The following is a 19510-nucleotide window of genomic DNA, read 5'->3' on the forward strand; positions in this document are numbered from 1 at the left end:
GAGGGGGAAAAAATATTTGTACACAGAAACACTGGCCTTTTTAATTCATGCACCACAGAAAAGGTATACAGCGGCATGACCATACATCAGAACCATCACACGCTGGGTTTTGCTCAGTTACTGACATTGATACTGGGAATTTTATTTTAGTAGCTGGGCAATTGTAAACAGTTAAAACAGAAGACATACCTAGCAATTTGGAAAACACTTACTCACTGGGAAACAAGACAATAAGCATCATTTGCTTGTTAGGACACCAGTGTACATTCAGTGTCCCTGCAGGAAGCCCCGCAGCCCGCCCCAGTGCTGCCGGGCGTTACCTCTCCCTGCTGGCTGATGATGGGCACAGCATACTGCAGCTTAACATCATAGAAAAGGCACTCCAAAAACACGTTGGCGACGCCAATTAAGTTGTGGTTCTCTTGCGCTTCGTAAAAAGGGTCACCTCTTTTGCCAATCAGCTTCCTTATCTGTTTTAAAGATCATACAAGTTATGTCCAAACCCCGTACGCTGGTTACACAAAATCAAATAACCATGTAGTAGAAGATGATGGCACAAAAAATTAAGTCTTTTAATTTAATCACTACTCATCTTTTCTGTCCCTTCCTGTTACACAAGTAGAAAGAGACTAGAAGCATATCACAAATCTGAAATGAAATCTCTGAAATGAGACTTTATACCATCCTTTCTTCACTATGGGATATAATAAAATGATGTTCTATATTTTTAGTGATGTCAAGACAAAGCAGATTTTACCATGAGCAAGCACAGTCGCCATTGATTTCAAGAAGTTTCACCTTACTTTCCTGCTCTGTTTACACTTCTTAAATGACAAGACAAATCATCCCCCGGCTGAATAGCTGGTCTGGCTGCTGGGTATCACTACAAGGGCAAACGGGAAGGTGCAGGATGACTCCCACTTAAGTGTTCTTATGACTCCCATAGGGCTGAGTTCACATCTGCAGCGTTTTCTATGCAAGTACCTCATACACAGCCACAAAGAATTCATGCAGATTTTTAGCACGATATGCACTCCTCAGTGGACTGGTTTGCTCCTTCCCTTCTCCTCCTCCTTCATCTTCAACACATGCATTTGACCTACGTGTTTCTATGTAGCACATAGAACACATGCATTACGGACAACATAGGTCATGGCAAGGACGATCCTGGCTCAGGCAGACACAATATATTCAAAGGATGCGCTATCAGTTCTTACTAAAGTCAGCAGCAAAATCATCGTTGTCTCCAATGGGCTTGACCTCCCCTGTGTTATGATTTTAGAGATTCCCATTGTCCCGTCCAAGGCATGTAACAAAGGTACAACAGCTGTTCAAACATATTTGAGAATGATTCTTGATACACGTAATTTAGGTGCTCCGTATCAGCCACAAGACAGCAAGATATACTTCCTATGCACTTCTACCTGGATACTCAGAGGACATCTGGAACGCCAAATCTCACGTCTATCTCTCGCCAGTAAACAAACAAGCTTCTGAAAAGTCTCATGCTTATTTGCCAAGGCTAAAATACTTAAATTCTCAGGAAATACCACCTAGTTTTAATGGAAATACTGACGTAGACTTCAATTGATTCCTTCACTGCTTTGAGGTTGGGGGACATACAAATGAAATCAGAGAATATTTCATATTTTAAGATCAAGTGTTACCTCACTAATATGTTCTTTACCTTGAGTGTATCTAAGCAGCATCCACAATTTAATAGTTCTATTTCTGAATCAGGCTTGCTGTTTCCATTCGGAGCTGGGGCTTATCTGCATGGCACCTATATGATTCCAGGTAAACACATGCTCTCTTAGTGGTGCCATGAGTCACTTCTGCAGCACAATTATATATAATCTCAGCACACTTACATCTGAGAATGCAAGCGAGGATAGGACACAGCTGTGTTTTATTATTCATGGGAATTTTGAATATTTAGTATTAGTCATAATTTTGGGGGGTTTTGTTGTTGGGGAGGTTTTTGGGGTTGGCATTTGTTTTGTTTTATTTTCTTTTTAAAAAGCCACAATATCATACCTTTTCATATGTAGAGTCATGGCACTTGATCTGTACATCATACTAAAAGGGGTTAAAAGAAAACAAATGCTTTTCATTCCAATCCCTTTCAGAAAACAAACAATACCTCAGGAATTTTCTCCTTCCACTCTTGATAGAGGTCTCTCATGTCAATCAATTTGTTCTCTAGTTTCTCAATAGTCCACACTTGAGTACCTTTTCCTTTTCTTCTCACTTGAATAGCAGGCTCGCTTACTATTGCACCCCTCTAAATCAGAGGAAAAAATAATCACTGCAGGAAAGGTGCAAGTAAGTAGTTTAACTCTCTACTCAAACTGCATTCCTAAAAAAAACAAAATACAGAACATACAGCTTCTCTCGGCATGCCAGCCATACTCTCTCTGTCCTAAAACGCAGCATCCCCTATACATGTCAGAGGACCCAGACCTCTTTGTCCTTCCCAGACAAGTACCATTCACACAGGAACAGTGACATACTCAATCAAATCACTTCAGCATATTACCATAATTGCTGTCATTATATTCACAGCAGCACTACAACTACAAAGCCCTTAAGATAAAAAAATTGTAGGCATCTGTAACAAAATCCAGTAATTTTTGCAAACATAATTAAAATACGGGTTTTACAGAAACAGAACACAAATGTCTGTTCACAAACTGCATGCACATGTGGTGATCATACACTTGAAAGAACAGCAAGAGCCATACTTAATGCTATGTTCCCATTTTTACTTATAAATTATTCACCTTCAATATACTGAAGTCAGGTAGCACCTGTATTTTGCCTATGCATAGTCTAACACAAGTAACAGTTTATGCCCTTAAGTTAGATGAATGTTATATATGTCTATGTATTTTAGATTAGCCATAAAACTACATTTTCCAGCACTCTTTGTCATCATTACCTTCTTGTTGGCACTGAGGTTTTCAGCAGGAATCTGAAGTGTTACTTGATAATCTGTTAGCTTACTCATTTCTTCTGCTAAGAAGTTTGCTTCTCTCACCAGTGTATTTGCCTTTACTATCTGCTCTCGAAGTTTAGCCAGGCTCTGTCGAAACAATTCATCCCTGTGGTGCAGTAGGTAACATGAAAAATACACAGAAACCTATTTCTATTATTGGAAAGCTGCAAATGGGGGATGCTAACAAAGTCTTTTCTGAAACAAGTTTATGAAGAAATGCTGTACAGCACTACATCACCAAACATGAAACAGTGTCAGACAATCTTATTGAGGAAAAGCAGTGATCATATATTAAGCAAATGTATTACTGTTGAGGTAAGACTAGCACAATAATGCCCCAGTGAAAGGGCACAGTACGATGGGAGCTGTTACAGTGATGATCTGTTAAAAGCCCTAGGGACATGCCTAATTTTCAAGAAATGAAATAATTGCAGATGTCTTTGTCTTGAATCTGGGATTCCTGTTCCACAGAAACTACCAGTCCCAACACGTGAGACTTCATCTTGATAAAACCCTCTTCCTTTAGACCACGATGTCGGAACCTGCAATCACTGCAAGCCACGGCTTTACATCACAGCTGGGGCTTTGCAGCACTACAGACCCCAGATCTCCTCCCATATACTTAAGTCACCTCAAGTGTACACATTTGGAAAAAAAAAAGAAGTTTTTTGAAGTTCTGTATACCCAAAGTACCTTCTAAGGAATAGACGAAGGAGCACAGGTTAAAGCTTGTGCACTCTGTACAGTTAACAGTCTCTGGACAAATTCCAAAGAGGTTTCTAAGGCCTGTCTGAGCAAATCTCTTCTAACGTAACACCTGGCAAACCTGCTATGACACATACTGTACCTCCCCCTGTGATACTGAGATACACTCTCCCCTGGGATTCTTGTCTTTAACTTGCCTTTTACAAGTATCACAATTAGCAAATGTGAAGTCCCCCTTTCTGCCTGCCTTTGTCATCCCAACAGCGCTTGCTGCATCTCATCATCTGCATAACACCCACGATCACACTTCACACATTTCAGTGACCAGCACTCTCGTGGATGATTTTTTAGCTTTTCCATGCAAAGTCCTAGTGAAATACAGCCCATGTTGTGCACATACACTTCTCATTTCTACAAAACACTTTACATTACGGACAAGCAAGGACATTCATGGGCCTTGCTGTGAATACAGGCCAAGTTTCCCTATTTGCTTTTATTCAGACAAGCCTAGATCTTCTGTATATTCTTACAGCACAAACCACAAACTGGTAATACACCTTTCAGTCCCCAACGGAATTGTCCTTGAGTGGTTATCCTTTTTCTAAATATCCCAAAGAACAGCCTGAGTAATTCAAGTTGTGCTTTGGTATGGTACCAGGGAACCAGCAAAGTGGTAAACGACCAGCAGTGCTCGCAAGCAGCCCTGAATTTTAGTGCCTTCTTCAACATGCTAAAACACGCAGCTTTGTCTCTCTCACCTATCTGGCCTACATCTTCAACAGCGGTGGGTTTTGCTGGATCTTAAAGAGCTGCTGCTACCAGCAGATATTTCATCCACTTCCTCCGTATCTGCTCCCAGCATTACACAGAAAATTCCTTTCCCTCTGCCTCTTGCTTCTGTTATCCAGGCCGTCGGGATAAAATGAGCAACTCCAGGCCATGGAAGCGACACAGTCCGGACAGCTACAATTTTGGATTCACCAGAAAATGAAGGTAGAGTCAAGAATTACTCACTCAATGGTACTTAATACTGAGAGTACACTACGCCTGCAACCACTGCAAGACAGCTGCTGGCTTGAGAAGCAGAAGGCAGCTTTGATCTGTAAGTGCTGTAAGAGCCACGGGATTCAGCTACAGCCAGTCCCTTCCTTGATCCAGGAAACTGGCATCTGGCAAGCTTTTTGGGGAGGCTCCCACAACAACTGTAGCTAGGTTCTTGAGATAGGAATAGTTTAAGACTATAAGGAGGACTTAAGAGAAACTCAACCAATTATTATGGGTAGTCCTCATTACAGTTGTGTTTTTCTACATATATAGCTGTGCCAGCATCCTTCCAGAAACTTAAACAAAAAAATATATTTTAGATAGGATTTCTTAATTCTTACTACACAAAACATATGACAAGCCTCATCAGGATATGAATCAAAGCAAATACCCACTGAAACTGAAATCCTGAAGCAATCTTTTAAGCCAAACAAGGGAAACATATCTGACATTCACAAGGAATCACTGCAAGTCTCCACAACATGCTGAACTAAACCTCTGGTCCAGTATACCACCACACCACCTCACCTCGACAAATTAAAATTGTTTAAAGTTAGGATGGGTTAATCTTATGCCAACAAGTTCTAACACCAGGTCAGGTATCATCTGTCTTTCCCACAGCCAGTGTAAAGCTGGAATAAACCATGCAATATGTTCTAGCTGATCTGATCTGACAGAACCACATGCCTACATCTGATACCCAACAAATTCACTTTGCTGGCTGATCTGGTAGAGCTCAGCTTCATGTGTGACAGTAACAGAGCAACAGCTAAATCTGCACTAATCAAATCCCATGCAATCCAGACACTTGGCTCTTTTGCATGTCCTTCACATCCTATTTTTCCCTGCGTTTCTTGCTCTCTGGCCAGTTGCCTGGTACACACCACCCTCTCAGCACCATGTTGCTGTGCTTTCACAGCAGAAATCCCTGAAGTATTTTTTTCTGGTTTCTTACTTAAGAAGATTCAACTTTTTCCCCTTTTTTCAGATGCCCAAACCTCTTCTAGAACTATCAATAAATAAAAAGCTACCGAAGAGGATCTTCTGGAAGACAGGAAACCGATGATCCATTCTTCCGGAAAACTGCTTATTCAATGGCAGGGTCACCAAAACATTATCAGACTCCCTCCTGATCACTACAAAAAACATTCATTCTCCTCTTTTATACAATGCAACAAAGTACAGTCTTCAAGAAGTTCAACAGCTACATAGAGCAAAGCATTCACCTACGAAATCCAGAGGCAAAAACGCTTGCTCAAAGCACAGCTCCTACTAAGAAACATCTAACTACTGAGAAGAGAAGCCTGGCAGAACACTTAGCCATGATATCACTCCAGATTCTCTTTTTTTATGTCATGATGCGGTTATGGTGGCTGGTTAATTTTAAGTTGATCAATTACAATTTTTTTGCTCTCAAGAATGGGCAAGTTTTTTGCTACTTCCTTTTCCCCTCTGTTGCATGTTTTTAGAGGTATTGTTTCCCTTGCCAGTGAGCCCAGTTCTCATCTCTGCTACTCAATGGTTTCTTGATGGCCTTGTTAAACTCAAAGCAGTTCTGAGTAGCAATGATTCCAGCTAGGGTGTTTCTCATTTTGAACTCCTTCTGCAGCCCTAAAAGAGCCTGCAAATCCCAACCATGACTCTGCAATGCTTTACATTCTGTTCCCAATGATTCTGGTTTTAGCTCTTACAGGGCCAAACAATTATTTTAATTAAAGGTGAAACACAGTACTACTACTCCCTATATTTGCCATGGAAAACATTCTAGTCATCGCTGGTCAACAGTTTGTTATTTGTTTAGGGCTTTTTCCCAGGCCAAACTGAGCAGAAATTACAAAACAGAACCTTGCACAAAAAGTAAGCCAAAATCTGTTCTACTTCTGACACTCTGAATTTGAAAGCTGCAACACAATCTTGGCTATCTTTGTTTATAGACTCCTCTTGTACATGGAATTTGTTGGTTTTTTTTTTTTAAATGGTGGAGAATAAAGCAAAAATAATCAGAATAGGAAAGAGCAGTCAAACTCACTACATACAGAAAAAAATGCTGAGTGAATAATTAAGCTTCTGTTTTAAAAGAAAATAGATTAAAGAGAAACTTACAAGAAACGTTTTAGTACACTTAGTCATTCTTCCTGCTAAGTTAACCCAATGACAGAATACTCATTTGTATGCCAAAAACTTAAATCACCTCAGTTGCTGCCCCTAGAACTTCTTTCCACGGGGCTGTCGTCCATCTCTCCCCAATGACACCAAGAGCAAGCTTCCCTCATTGCAAAGATGCAAACACACAGGTGCTGCTACAACTCTGCTCCCATCTCCCAGCCTGCACATCTCATGACGATCCTTCCCCAAGGCTGCATTCAGGTGCCGTGCTACTCCTTTGTAAGAGAGCTGCTCACCTCACAGCAAACAGCTCAAATGTGCTCTACTCTGCAGCTCCCAAATACACAGTTTTCTTCCAAAGCTGGGCTTACTTTTAGAAACACATACATACAACATATAAGGACTCCCATTTTCCGTATTTTTTTTTTTTTTTTTAGTTTTTTAGATTGCAAAATACTGTGCTCTCATATATTCCCAACACACAATATCCTTAGTGGAGTCCCTAAGTCTTAGCTGACAAATTTATCTTTGCACTATCCTTTCTTTCCCGAACTTAAACTATTAATTGCTATACCAAACATTTCAGAAGCACTTTTCAGTTTTTTTTAAACGAAACAAAAAAACCCTATACTGCTGATCAATAAAAGTTAAATTCTTATTTCATTTATGTGTTGAACAGGAAGATCTCGTACACACAATACACATCAGAACCTAGTCCTAAATGAAATGCTAACACTTTGGTGGAGGCAGACACTGTACTGCATGTCAACTCCACAAAAAAGTATTACCAGTTTCTGACAGACGGTTCAAACCTCATCTTTCAGCCTTTGTATTTCTTATTAAGTCCTTTGTTTTAACTCCAGTGTTCTCACCTCTCTTCTGTCCAGAGATTTACTTTCTGCTGTGCAGTCTGAGCCGTGTAGGAGAGTCTGTCGCTGCCATGTTGATGCTGCCTCTCTGGGGAGAGCTGCTGCCGCAGCAGCTCTAGCTCACGTTCATACATCAGCCGCTGCTCCTCAAGAGCACTCCGCTTCTCTTCCAAGTACTGTTTCTCCAAGATCTGGACCACATTGTGTACTGGATCTAAAAGAAAAAAAAAAAAAAGGAGGGGCAGGGGGGAGAGAAAGTAAAACCCCAGAAGTAAGAAAATGCCATTTCAGCATTACAGAACACTCATTATTTATTTGGTAACAGCAATCAACATACCCCAGAATCTTTGCAAATGCAAGATACCCATTGCCCCCCAAAACAAAAGCCAAAATAATAAATATTGCATTAAATAGATAAATCTAAACAAGAAAAACATGGCATGCAAAGAGGCTAGAACAAAGGTTAAAACTGTTGTCTATTGCATATTTCAGTACTGTGAAGTTATATGTTCCAGAATCCCAGCAGGAAAAAAAGAATAGATGGAAAAGTGAACAAATTAATAAGAAAACAGCAAAATACAAGGGCAGATGATGTTAACCAGAAAAGGAAACTCCTTGAGGAAGTAAAAAGCAATTTACTTTCTCCATTTTGGCAGAGAATGAAACATGTTGGAGAGCTGCAGATGACAGCTGAGACAAATTGTCGGACTAGTCACGCATCGCATTTGCCAATGCACTTCACAGCACTGAAGCAGACAAAGTCAGTCCTGGAAGGGACTTTTGCGTTTACAAACCACATTTCATCTCAGTATCAACCCAGAACAAACATCCACGTAGATACTCTATCCTGAAACAATTGTCTGTGTCAATTGGCTATGGTTAAATCCACATTGCATTTGAATTAAAGAAACATTACTCTGTCTACTCCTGGGTTTAGGTCCAATGCCAGACTGTGCTCCTTCTATATACTACTGGTATATATCTGAAAGCTTAAATAGAGCAAAAAAAGTGGTTTGCAAGAGGACCATTCTAGATGAGTATCTGAGTGACAGCACATCACCAAACAGACTGCTGATTCTGTACATCAGAAGGGAAAGGGAGAGGAGTTCCACAGTTGGAGTGGTGGATTATTAGGGGAAGCAACATTGCAGCTCTAGGACATGCCAGGATTTTCCAATGCAAAAAACTTCAGCTTTAAAATAATTGTTTGTGATGTTGCTTCCACTCTGCAAATATTAAAAAAAAAAAAAAAAAAAAAAAAGAGAAAAGATTTGCTGTGACTTTTTGGGATGCCAGTCTGCCACAAAGGAGAGAGAAAAATAAACCTTGATTTAACTACACTGCCCCACTTCAGAACTAGATGTGTGCTGCTCAAAAAACCCAACAAAATAAAAACCCCAACCAAAACCCCCCAAAACCACATCAGTGTGATTTATTTATAAGCCATCCTGCCTTCACTACCAAACCCCAGACCTTTTAAAATTATGTGCAAGTTTTTATGACACTACAGTGTCACATGAACCAGAAGTTGGGTTACTATAGCATGCAATAGAGATTCACGTGGAAGGTTCTGTAGGGTTTTCATCACTAGTAGTGTATGCTGGGCACCAGGACACATGCATACACTCTCCCAAAAACCACATCCCCTGTAGCTTTGCAAACCAATGTAGCGTTGCTGTATTTAGTAACCTGTAACAACTTACTTTGTACTTAAAACTGAGACCAATTTTGTTAAAGAAACTAACTCACTGCAATTCAACAGATACTGCCATTGAGGCAAGTCATTTAATAAAAATAAAAAAAATCCTTCCTATTACAAATGCTAGAGAAGCAAACAGGATCTCCAGGGTTCTGTTGTTACAGTCAGTTTGTATTTGCCTCTCAGCATCCTTTTTTGAAATACTAAGATTGATGTAAAGCACATCTTTATTTTCAGCAGAAACTTCTGCAAGTTGCTGCTGTGGCCCTAGCCTTATCCATGCAAGAGACACTGGCTTCATACAAAGGCATCACAAAATACCACCACAATGGTAATTACAAAGCACAAAGTTAAAAACCAGTCAGGATAAACAGCAACCAAATAGCAAAACAGTGATGCATAAAAGCATCTTAAAATAACCAGAAATATTACTTTTTAGTACATGACATTCTCAGAAAGTTAGCTATTTTTAGCTTTTAAACAGACAGTGTAACAAAAACAACTGAACCAAGTTCTAATATTCTAGACTACAAACCAAATTATTAATGCTGATCTGCATCATTATTATCCTCCTAACTCCTTCAGATAATAACAAAATTACCTTCACATGCATAGGTTGCAATGCATAATCTCTAAAGCAGTTTTAATTATGTGCAAGAATGGTTGAGAAATCAGGTATTACCCAGAAGACTGAGAAGAGGCATGGAAGAAATTAAAAGCCCTCTATTGTGTTTGCAAACACAGGAAATGAATCTAAGGCTGACTCATTAAGACAAGACTTTCCTAAACGGCACAAAGAGCAGCTCCAAGTTCAGGGAGCAGATTTCCTTAATAAAAGTGATCTTTTCAGCCATCTAGATTTACAGGATCACAGCCACCACAGGATCAAATTATACCATGAAAAACATAATAACCTAGTCTAAATATAACCTTGTCTAAAACCACGCAATTTCAACGAAATCCACTACTGTTTGGAGGAAAAAAGATGGGTTATGCTTGTATTGAAATGCATAAAATGCAAAAAAAAAAAAAAATCTACACTTTTCTAAAAGTCTTCATTTTAACTTTGGAAAGAGTTATAATGTGAATTATAAGCCATTTGGTTAGAAGATTAAAAATTAAACAATCATGTTTTTCACAATTCAAAAGAACTACAATAGTGTTTAAGTAAGATTTAAACACCATGTTCCACAACTTTGGATTTCTCATGCAAACTCAAATAAATTAGAGAAGATCCTACCCAGTGCCTGCCAAATGCACAGCAAATTCCACACAGTGTTACAAGTTCCAAGTCCCAACCCTTTACATATTTATGTGACAAGAGTTCAATGGCCCTGAAAAGACCATTCATATCCAGTTAATCCTCTGCAAAAAGTTAGAACTGAACCAGAAGAATGTATTTTCTCGATAGGATGAACAGCATTTATTACCTCGCTGCAATGTCACTTAATTCACATCTGGAATCTGTCAATCCAGTAAAAACAATGCTAAACAAATTCCTTAAGATTTCATGTAAGCGCGTTTTTCTAAGCAAGCTAGACTGTTATGACACAGGCTGCTTTGCTAAGTTTCATCAAAATCCCTGCCCTGAGCTAGAACAGTTTAGTTTGCTTCAATGAGAAGCTGCCTAACCTTATCTCACTGTTTACTTAACCACTGCACAGTATACAAGAATAAAGTAAACTTCTTTGATGTGTTCTGTGTTTGACCAGCATCACAAATTAGCAGTGCAAAGCTGATCTGACAGAATCCCACAAAAAGTTAACATGCTGAAGTGAGGAAAGAATCTGGTTGTTTTCTTTACAGCTGTTTTCAAAGTTACACATTTTCCACTGAGCTTCTTTGGAGCCGGATGCAATATGCGACACTGTTGTACTGGTTACATGCCATAAAAACAAACGTGCTGCGCCCTGGAGAAGCTAGACTATTTATTTAAAGAGGGTTACTGTTTTCAAATAGATCAAGAGGGGAAAAAAAAACCAAAAACCCATACCAAAGTAATACCAAAACGTCTTGCTTTGGGCTGTATCAATACATGCCTATAAAATAATTATCTAGTAAAAATATTTAAATACCCCTTTATTCTATATGGATAATAGAATTAACAGTCTTCAGTTATTTCTTCTTCCTTACCCCTATTAATTTTTCATTTTAAGGAAGAATAAATAAATGGTATTGTAACAAAGCTGCCTGCCTTACTGTAACTTACTGCCTTACTTCTTACACAAGAAACCTGAAGCCAGTCAGAAAAAAAATAATGTATTTTAGCTATACCATTGGAAGAACATAAGCTGGAAGCACTATTAGGCTGGTCTTTTGACTCAGAGCTATGATCCTCACAGTCTCTTGTTTTGCCAGGGTTTTATCACTTACTACTCCAACTTAGTTACACAACACCTATGTGGGAGGGAGCAGCAGAGACAAGAAGCAGAATAATTTGTGATGCCTCTGAAACTGTGCAACATATATGACTGCTAACGTTTGCTGTGCATTAGGGAGGGGAGAGCGCTAATGCAACAGCAAGGTCTGTAGTGTTCTTCAGCAAAAGACACAGACAAAAACTGGCCTGGACCACAATCAAAAAAAGCCTACGAAACTAAAATGTAAAAACACTTGCAATATTGTGAAGAATCATTTCCATCAACTAGATAACACACACATGAAAACCCCAAAAATGCGCCCCCCCATTCAAAGAACACTGACTCATTGTAGACCGCTACAGTTTAGTCAAGCGCCCGGTTAGTGACAAGCAGATCAAGCATCAATTAATGCTTTCAAATTTCTCCAGCAGTCTCATGCATGAGCCAATCGAGTTCAAAACCTTTGTCCCAGTTTTGGCACAGATACGGGATGGTTTGAGGCCTTAAAACAGGCAACAGAATCTTCACAAGGGATGACAACACTGAAGGCCACCAGGATGGCAGATTCATCTGAAATTCATGTCCTGGTGTGAGTGAACCATAATGAGAGTATTTCTGTTATCAAACTGTAATTTCACATAAATTTAAATGACCTGACCCTGTAACTCACTCACACAAGCAATTCCCTTAAAATCAAACTGTAAAAAACCTGCAAACTACTGCTAGAGCATCAAGCATACAAAACCATTTTGCTGTACTCAACAGCAAAACAGAGAAAGTTAATAAGCAGACACAAAGAAAAAAGTAAATACTGGTTTTCAACGAGTAAACCATAGCAAACAATGGAAATACTGCAAAAATATGGAGAAAGGAGACTAGAAAGCAATGAAACACCATCTACTGTGTCTTCTTAGTCCGTGACCAGAACTCAAGGTATTCACCTCTCAAATTCTGTGTATTAAAAAACCTGTACAAAGCATTCAATAGTTTACCAAGTTTTTCAGAATATGTCATATGAACTATGACTTGCCTTCTAGAAATCATTAAAAGACTGTATTGTTATACATATACCATACCGTTATTTTACATACTGTGTTTTATTATACTGTCCAAAAAAGGCATCACAATAGGTTTTAACAAAGATGAAATAAAATACTGGGAGTGATCAAGCATTAAAAAACACACTAGCTGCCATTTGACTATTGGCTTGTTATGAGTTCAGTGTTTTTCTACTAAGGTTAAAATAGTGTCAGTAATATTTGATACAAAAGGAAGGATGAAATAACTGAGCCGTATCTGAAGCCCTCTTTTGTCTGCAGTTAACTTGCAAAACCAAGAGGTTTAGTAGGACTTGGATGATGATTTGACAGGCATGTGATTACAACTCCGCTGCACTATAAAGGACAGCAGATGTACAGATAAAACTGTGTGTCAGGGCATAAGCCAACTACTAATATGTGCATGGATTTATACCCAGGTGCATATAATTATTTTAAGATACATTAAAAAAAAAATATGTACCTAGCTGTCGGTGGATGTATATGCCTAATGCTGTTTCAGTAAAATATCTTTTTCTGAAAATGCTCCAAAGGCCCTCAGAGCAAGTGTACCACTTGTTTTACCCAGAAATTAGGTTCCATGCTGAATGTGTTAGACAGTCCAAAAGAACTTTTTTATCTGGCAGTTGCCTTACCATTGCTATTCAGTGTTTTCATAATAACTTCCATTTGTGCAAACTCGTAGTTGTAGTCTGGTTCTGAAGAAGCTTCACTAGCTGCATCCAGATCATGCTCTCCCAATGATGCTTCTTTCTCAAGGTCTTTCAGCCAGTCTCGCCGTTTCCTCTTTGGTAAATTGATTCTGTGTAAAAATTGAAATTCAGTTTCTAAAAAGTTTAGGCAGAACACTGGAAGAAAAAAAAAATAGGCTGAACATAAAGAGGCTGAAATGTAAATATCAACTATTACCTAAAAAAGTGGTTGTTTCCCCATAATATTCTATCTCCATGCCATAACTGAGTGACAGAACATACCAGTGCACCATTTACACAGGATCTGAAAGAAGAAAATACGACTTCAGTGAAATCCTAAAACTGAAAGGTTGAAAAGTAACTACAAGATCTAGTTTCTCCCATCTACAGACAGTGATTTGTATCACATGATGCACAAATCTGCTACGTTCTCATTAAAGAATCAGTGGGAAAGTTACTGGTCTGGTTACTACTGTCAGAATTAAACACAAAGCACCTTTCCCCTCTAGCTTTAGCTGGTACAACTCTTCAGTAAACAGACAAGGTTGCTTTTAGTTGCAGTTTTCTTTAAATGCCCTTTTCCTGAACTGGGTCACTGCCTGTTTCTTATAAACAGCCTGTAAACTTGGATACATGCAAATCCCACTGATAAAGCTCTCCAAGATACAAGCTAGTCAACACAGTGTTGTAAAACATACTGTTAACATACTCGGCATTCAGGCATACGAAGACCCTCAGATTCAAGTTCCATTCTTTCAACAAATGGAGTCTCTATTATTAACAAGGGTTTATTTTTGTGAACATCTGGTGTGCTGCTATATTTGCATGTAGGTTTCTTTGTATTCAAGTATCAATCACAAAATGGGAAAAATGGATGCGTATGTGAGCCACGAAGTGGAACATTTTATTTGAAAGAGGAAAAAAACCTTTTCAGATGCAGTGTTCTGAATTCAGCTGTGTCTCTCAAGTAAGTCAACACAAACACATAAGCATTTGATTTAAAACCAGATTTTTATTCATTTTTTTAGTGAAGTTCTGGTAACTAGATTTCTGTTGACACTATCATCTTAAAAAAAAGCCACTTAAGCATTGGAGATCAGGCATGAGTAAAACAAAATACGTTTTCTCCACTGACATGTGCCTTTGTTCTTGCCAGTCAATATGACCAATTTCCAGTACAGTAACTCTTATCAGCACAGGTCTGAATGCCATCTGGTTCAAATTTTGCACTGTAGGCTGCAGAAGAAAAATGCCAAGTGCTAAGAGGTATGTTACTGAAGGCAGAATGAAAGACATCAGGTTTTTTAAAAGGTGTCTCTCAAACTTTTGTTTCTCCTTCTAATTCTAATTTATACATTATTTAGATATTCAGATTTCAGAGAAGCAGCATGACTATTAACTAGGACAAAGGTACTGCTTATCACACACCACTGGCGATGAAGTGATGAAGACATTTACAATTCCATCCAGGAAGCCACAGTGCCCCCAAACTGAAAAATTATAAAATTACAGAAGTAGAAACAAAAGGAAAAATGTGACTGCATATTTACTAGATGCAACAGTAATTAAAGATTTAGAAAAGAATTTCAAGATCCTGAGATCTTTATAACACCTCTTTCTCACAAAATACTGAGCTTTACAGCAGGAACTACTCACGAGGCACAATTTATCCTCCCCCACCAAGCCACAGCCTACTACCCCACTGCACAGGTCAGGATAGCCAGCAGCATCTCGGGGATCTTATTACCACCCAGGATACAGCCAAGCAATGGCCCTTCATTCCTACCGAACACCTTCTTGCAATGGTTTATTCTCAGCCACACCACTGATAGCCTGCTATACTGCAGGGTGAGTGGGTGTCTACACGTGTAGGGAAATCTCAGTTGTATCACTAAATTTCACTTCTAAGTATCTTTTCATGTATTTAAGAATCTTAAACTTATGTTTAAGTCACCTATATTGAAGCTACTTATGGATCAGAACGAACATTCTTCTGACTATGCAGGATAAAAATGCATGCAAGTTATCTTCTGGTAAAGAAAAGCCAACACTCCCCTGGAAAGTGCTGCTGATCTTCCTTACCTTGCATTTTCTTTTGGTGTGAGTGTAACTTCTCCATCTAAAGCAATATCAATCTCACAGTGCTCTGGCTGGATTCCTATGCCAAAGAGCTGTATATCCTGAGAGGTATCTGCACCAACTCTTGTGTGATCCTAGAAAATAAGCTGTTACTAAGCAACAAGCAAACTATCATTGTTTATATAACTAAGAAAATATTGGCTAAAGCACTAAGACTGCACAATCTACGTGCTCTCTTTTGCTAAGCACTTCTGTAGAGCAGAAATGGTGCCACAGCAGATTTGAAGACTGTAAAGATCAGACACAAACTGTTCTTCTGCACTTTATCATCATATGATTTTAGATAAAGCAAAATAAAACAGTTGACAAGCAAATTCAAATTTTAAAATATTCTCTGACTATTCTTGCATACAAGCAATAACTACAAATTTATTATGAAAAAAACAAGCCGTGTCATATAGGCATGTATAATAGAGGTCAACATGGATAGTAGAACAAGGCGCACAGAGTTGGCTGCTTTTCAGAAAACAGTCGTAGCAACTCAACTAAACATACTAATCTCTACTGTAAATTCTGCTGATATGCTTTACTTTGCTGTTGTTAAGAGAAGTTGTGCTTTACTTGCTACTGTTCAAATGCAGAAGCCCTATCTCAGCCACTAAAGCAGAAAAGTAACTAGAAAAACAGACAGGATAGTTTTTTGTCTCTTACTGACAAGGAGCTCACATTTCCTTACAAACTTACTAGGTCTGTATTTGACAGTATTTCACTCTGATACGAGACTATGCTAAACAGAATGGTGTGAAAGCTAGTGGCATTAGGAAAATACATTTCTGTACATTTTTAACCAATTTTCCCCTCCCTTTCCCTTAAGCTTTTCTGTCATCAAAAACTATGTTTAGTCTTACTGATTACTACTAAACATCATCTTTCTATGATTAACTCATTGAGTATTTAAAGCAATCCTCAGTTCACTAACAAAAAGAAGCATCTGACATGAAGCTCTTGCTTCAAGTTGAGCGCAAAAGACAATTCCATTCACATCCTGTCTGGAAAAGCTAGAATTTTTCTCATCACTGGCACACACAGCACTTCTCCACTGTTGGCAATCAGGAGATAATCAGGAAAACAATGAAGCTGAACTGCACAGGGAGAACAAAAGCCTAGACAGTAGAAGGAAGCCTATCCTATTGTACTGCAACTAGTCTTAAAAGTATCTAAATAGACCCTGAATAAGCAATTGAGCCAAGAATTCAGAACAATAAACAAGCATTCCTTCATTCTGTTCACATTCTTACCTTTAAATAGTAAACCAAAAGCTCATTGAGCGCAGGATCCGCATTCAGGTTCACCAGGTAACACTTGTCATCCCCCACCTTGATACCTGAAGACTCAAGGGAAATCCCCATACTTTCTAGCTGTCTCTGCCTCTCCTGCAAGCACAAACCCAGGTTCATCTTGTCTGCGGCAATACGTAGAGACCAGTATAGCAAATAAATGAAAGCAGAACTAAAGCTGAACATGCACGTGCTGAGCATGCATTCTGTATATTGCTACCAGAAACAGAACTTAAGACATTGGTGAAGTACTGCATGTTTAACAGAATTTATTTTTACATACCAACAGTAAAAAGTTAGATCTAACCTTCAAACATGTGCTTGCCCAAAGTGGAACTTACTTACCTAAGCAGCCCTATTGATTTTATTAGGGCTACTTGTAACTAACACCATGATTTATGTTGTATAATCAGGCTTTGAATCTCTGTTAGTTAAAACCTTGTCTCAGTTGCAATTACAAGGATAATCATACTTATACATCATTTAGAAAATAGCATGCCACAGTTTAGGTTTATTCTTTTGTAGTATAATTATGAATACAGCTAAGGCATCTACTCAATCACACGTGTCTTTTGCTTTGCTTCAGTTTGGGGGTTAGGATTTTTTATTTGGCTCGTTGAGTTTGGTGTTTGGTTGGGGTTTTTTTTCTAATAAATTTAAACAGGGGTTGCACCAAAGCATGCCCTCTGAAACATTACGACTAGAAAGGGAAACCAACAATACTTGTTCTCCAAGCTATAGATCATGGAAATGATGGAAAACTGCACCGGAATTCAGAGGTCTTGTTTTAAGTACAGTAATGATAAATAACCATTAGTGAATGCATGTACACATTTTCGTACATATTTTCCTTCTCTGGTTAAAAAGTCACTAAAATAAAAAACAATTACTATCACCCAAAATTCTGATCCTTCTGGAATTCTTCATTTTCTTAGTCACTTCAAGGGAAAGATGTCCTAGACCCCACTGTGGTTTTATAAATAAATGAGCTGCCCAAATATATTTTGATGTTTTAATTTAAACTAAAATATTAACTTTTATCAATGATATAATGACACAAGCTATCATTATTCTAATGCAATTTAGACTTAAAAAGAACAAAAAAAAAACCCCAACCCAAAACCAGAAATGAAAGGACAAAAGTCCAGAGGAATTTTAAATAGCTGGTGGGAAAGACAGCATAGTCCACTAAAGCTCATGCAATTCACCTGACTTGCACTATCTGGGTTTTTCACCTCAAAATTTCTGAAATACCTGTGCAATTTCTTCTGTTTTCCTTAGCTTTTCTTCCCAGGTGACTGTTAGCTCTTTTATTAGTTTTTCAGATTCTTCCAATTTTTCCTTCAGTTCTGGTGCCTTCATGGCCTAAAAGATAGAAAATTAGCAAAACCCCTCAGCTGCTCTTCCCACTGCACGAGGCAACTGAACACAGCAACTGAACATGAAATTCAACAAGCAGAGATTTCAGCTGTATCCCCAGTTTATTCATGGCAAAAGATGAACAAGCAGGTCACTTGCAAAGGAAGAGGACAGAATCAACATATAATGGGCCCAAATCTGAGACAGCTGAAGATCAACAGCTCCAGAGGCTAATGGTACCAACAAAATCTCTGGGCTTGTCCACTTAAGCTTCAGTGTCTGTATAAAAGTATATGAGTATTTAAGAAATTTAAATCTTAGCTGCCTGAACTTCAACTGCAAAGTCGTTCTTCCAACAGTAGTTTCAAATACAAATTACTCTCAATATTTAGCCTTCTGTTCTATCTTGGTTTCGTAAATGTACCTAGAGTTGCATTAAAGCTTTCAGACTGACCCTGTTGGTGACCTTCAAAGGCAGGCATGCTCTGGAGCTAACACAGGCTTCTCGTTTCACAACAAGAAACAAAAGCAAAGAGCTCGAATTTGCCCAGTGCAAAGTAACAATTCAACAGGCTGGCCTGTAACTCTATAGAACTGCTTTTAACCGAAGGTATAATAGAACAAACTTTGTTAAAAATTAGTAAGACTTTGGACACCTTCCTACTGATTGTGTTCAGCCTCAGCCTGCCAACATAATTAACAACGTGCTATAGTAATATTTTCCGATTTAAAATATGGGATCAGAAGAGATCTTTATTAATGAAAAAAGTGAATGGCTCCTTTTTCTCAAAGCAGATTTTCCCATTTCAGCCTGTAAGGAACTGTTCGTAATAGGAACACTATTCCTTAAATGAACATGAAGTTTAACCACCACACTAATTTACCCTCAGACACGCTTCTGTTCTTTTTCCACCAGTATTTTGTGTCTTGCCTGAAAAGTTCAACAGTATTTTCCTACAGTGCAGTGCCTAATTTCTCCAGGTATTACCAAGTAAACTATCCTACCCTGATCCTTTACTCTCTGATGGAATGTATAAATCTAAGGTAAGTAGCAATCACACAGTGTTAACTGTTAAGGCAGTAAAGCAAACGGCAGATGGTTTCAGTGTTGCATTTTTGACAATTTCTTATAGATTTTCACAAATGTCAAGGACACATGTTTTGTGATCTAATACCAGATTTAAGGCTTTTCACACTTTTCCAT

The 19510-nt window shown here is 38.5% G+C and overlaps 1 protein-coding gene across 7 annotated transcripts in view; it reads right to left on the minus strand.

The window, feature by feature from the left end:
* Positions 1-19510, minus strand: part of KIF13A (kinesin family member 13A) — a 120443-nt gene that overhangs the window by 26403 nt on the left and 74530 nt on the right. For all 7 annotated transcript variants that reach the window (XM_055705426.1, XM_055705425.1, XM_055705424.1 and 4 more), the window contains 9 exons: positions 18202-18312; positions 16909-17043; positions 15614-15744; positions 13749-13835; positions 13475-13641; positions 7726-7936; positions 2942-3104; positions 2144-2284; positions 321-470 (listed from right to left, as the gene is read on the minus strand). In XM_055705426.1, the coding sequence (XP_055561401.1) occupies positions 321-470; positions 2144-2284; positions 2942-3104; positions 7726-7936; positions 13475-13641; positions 13749-13835; positions 15614-15744; positions 16909-17043; positions 18202-18312 (1296 nt within the window). The remainder of the gene's footprint in view (positions 1-320; positions 471-2143; positions 2285-2941; positions 3105-7725; positions 7937-13474; positions 13642-13748; positions 13836-15613; positions 15745-16908; positions 17044-18201; positions 18313-19510) is intronic.

This window comes from Falco cherrug, chromosome 3 (genome assembly GCF_023634085.1).
Source record: "Falco cherrug isolate bFalChe1 chromosome 3, bFalChe1.pri, whole genome shotgun sequence".
NCBI lineage: Eukaryota > Metazoa > Chordata > Aves > Falconiformes > Falconidae > Falco > Falco cherrug.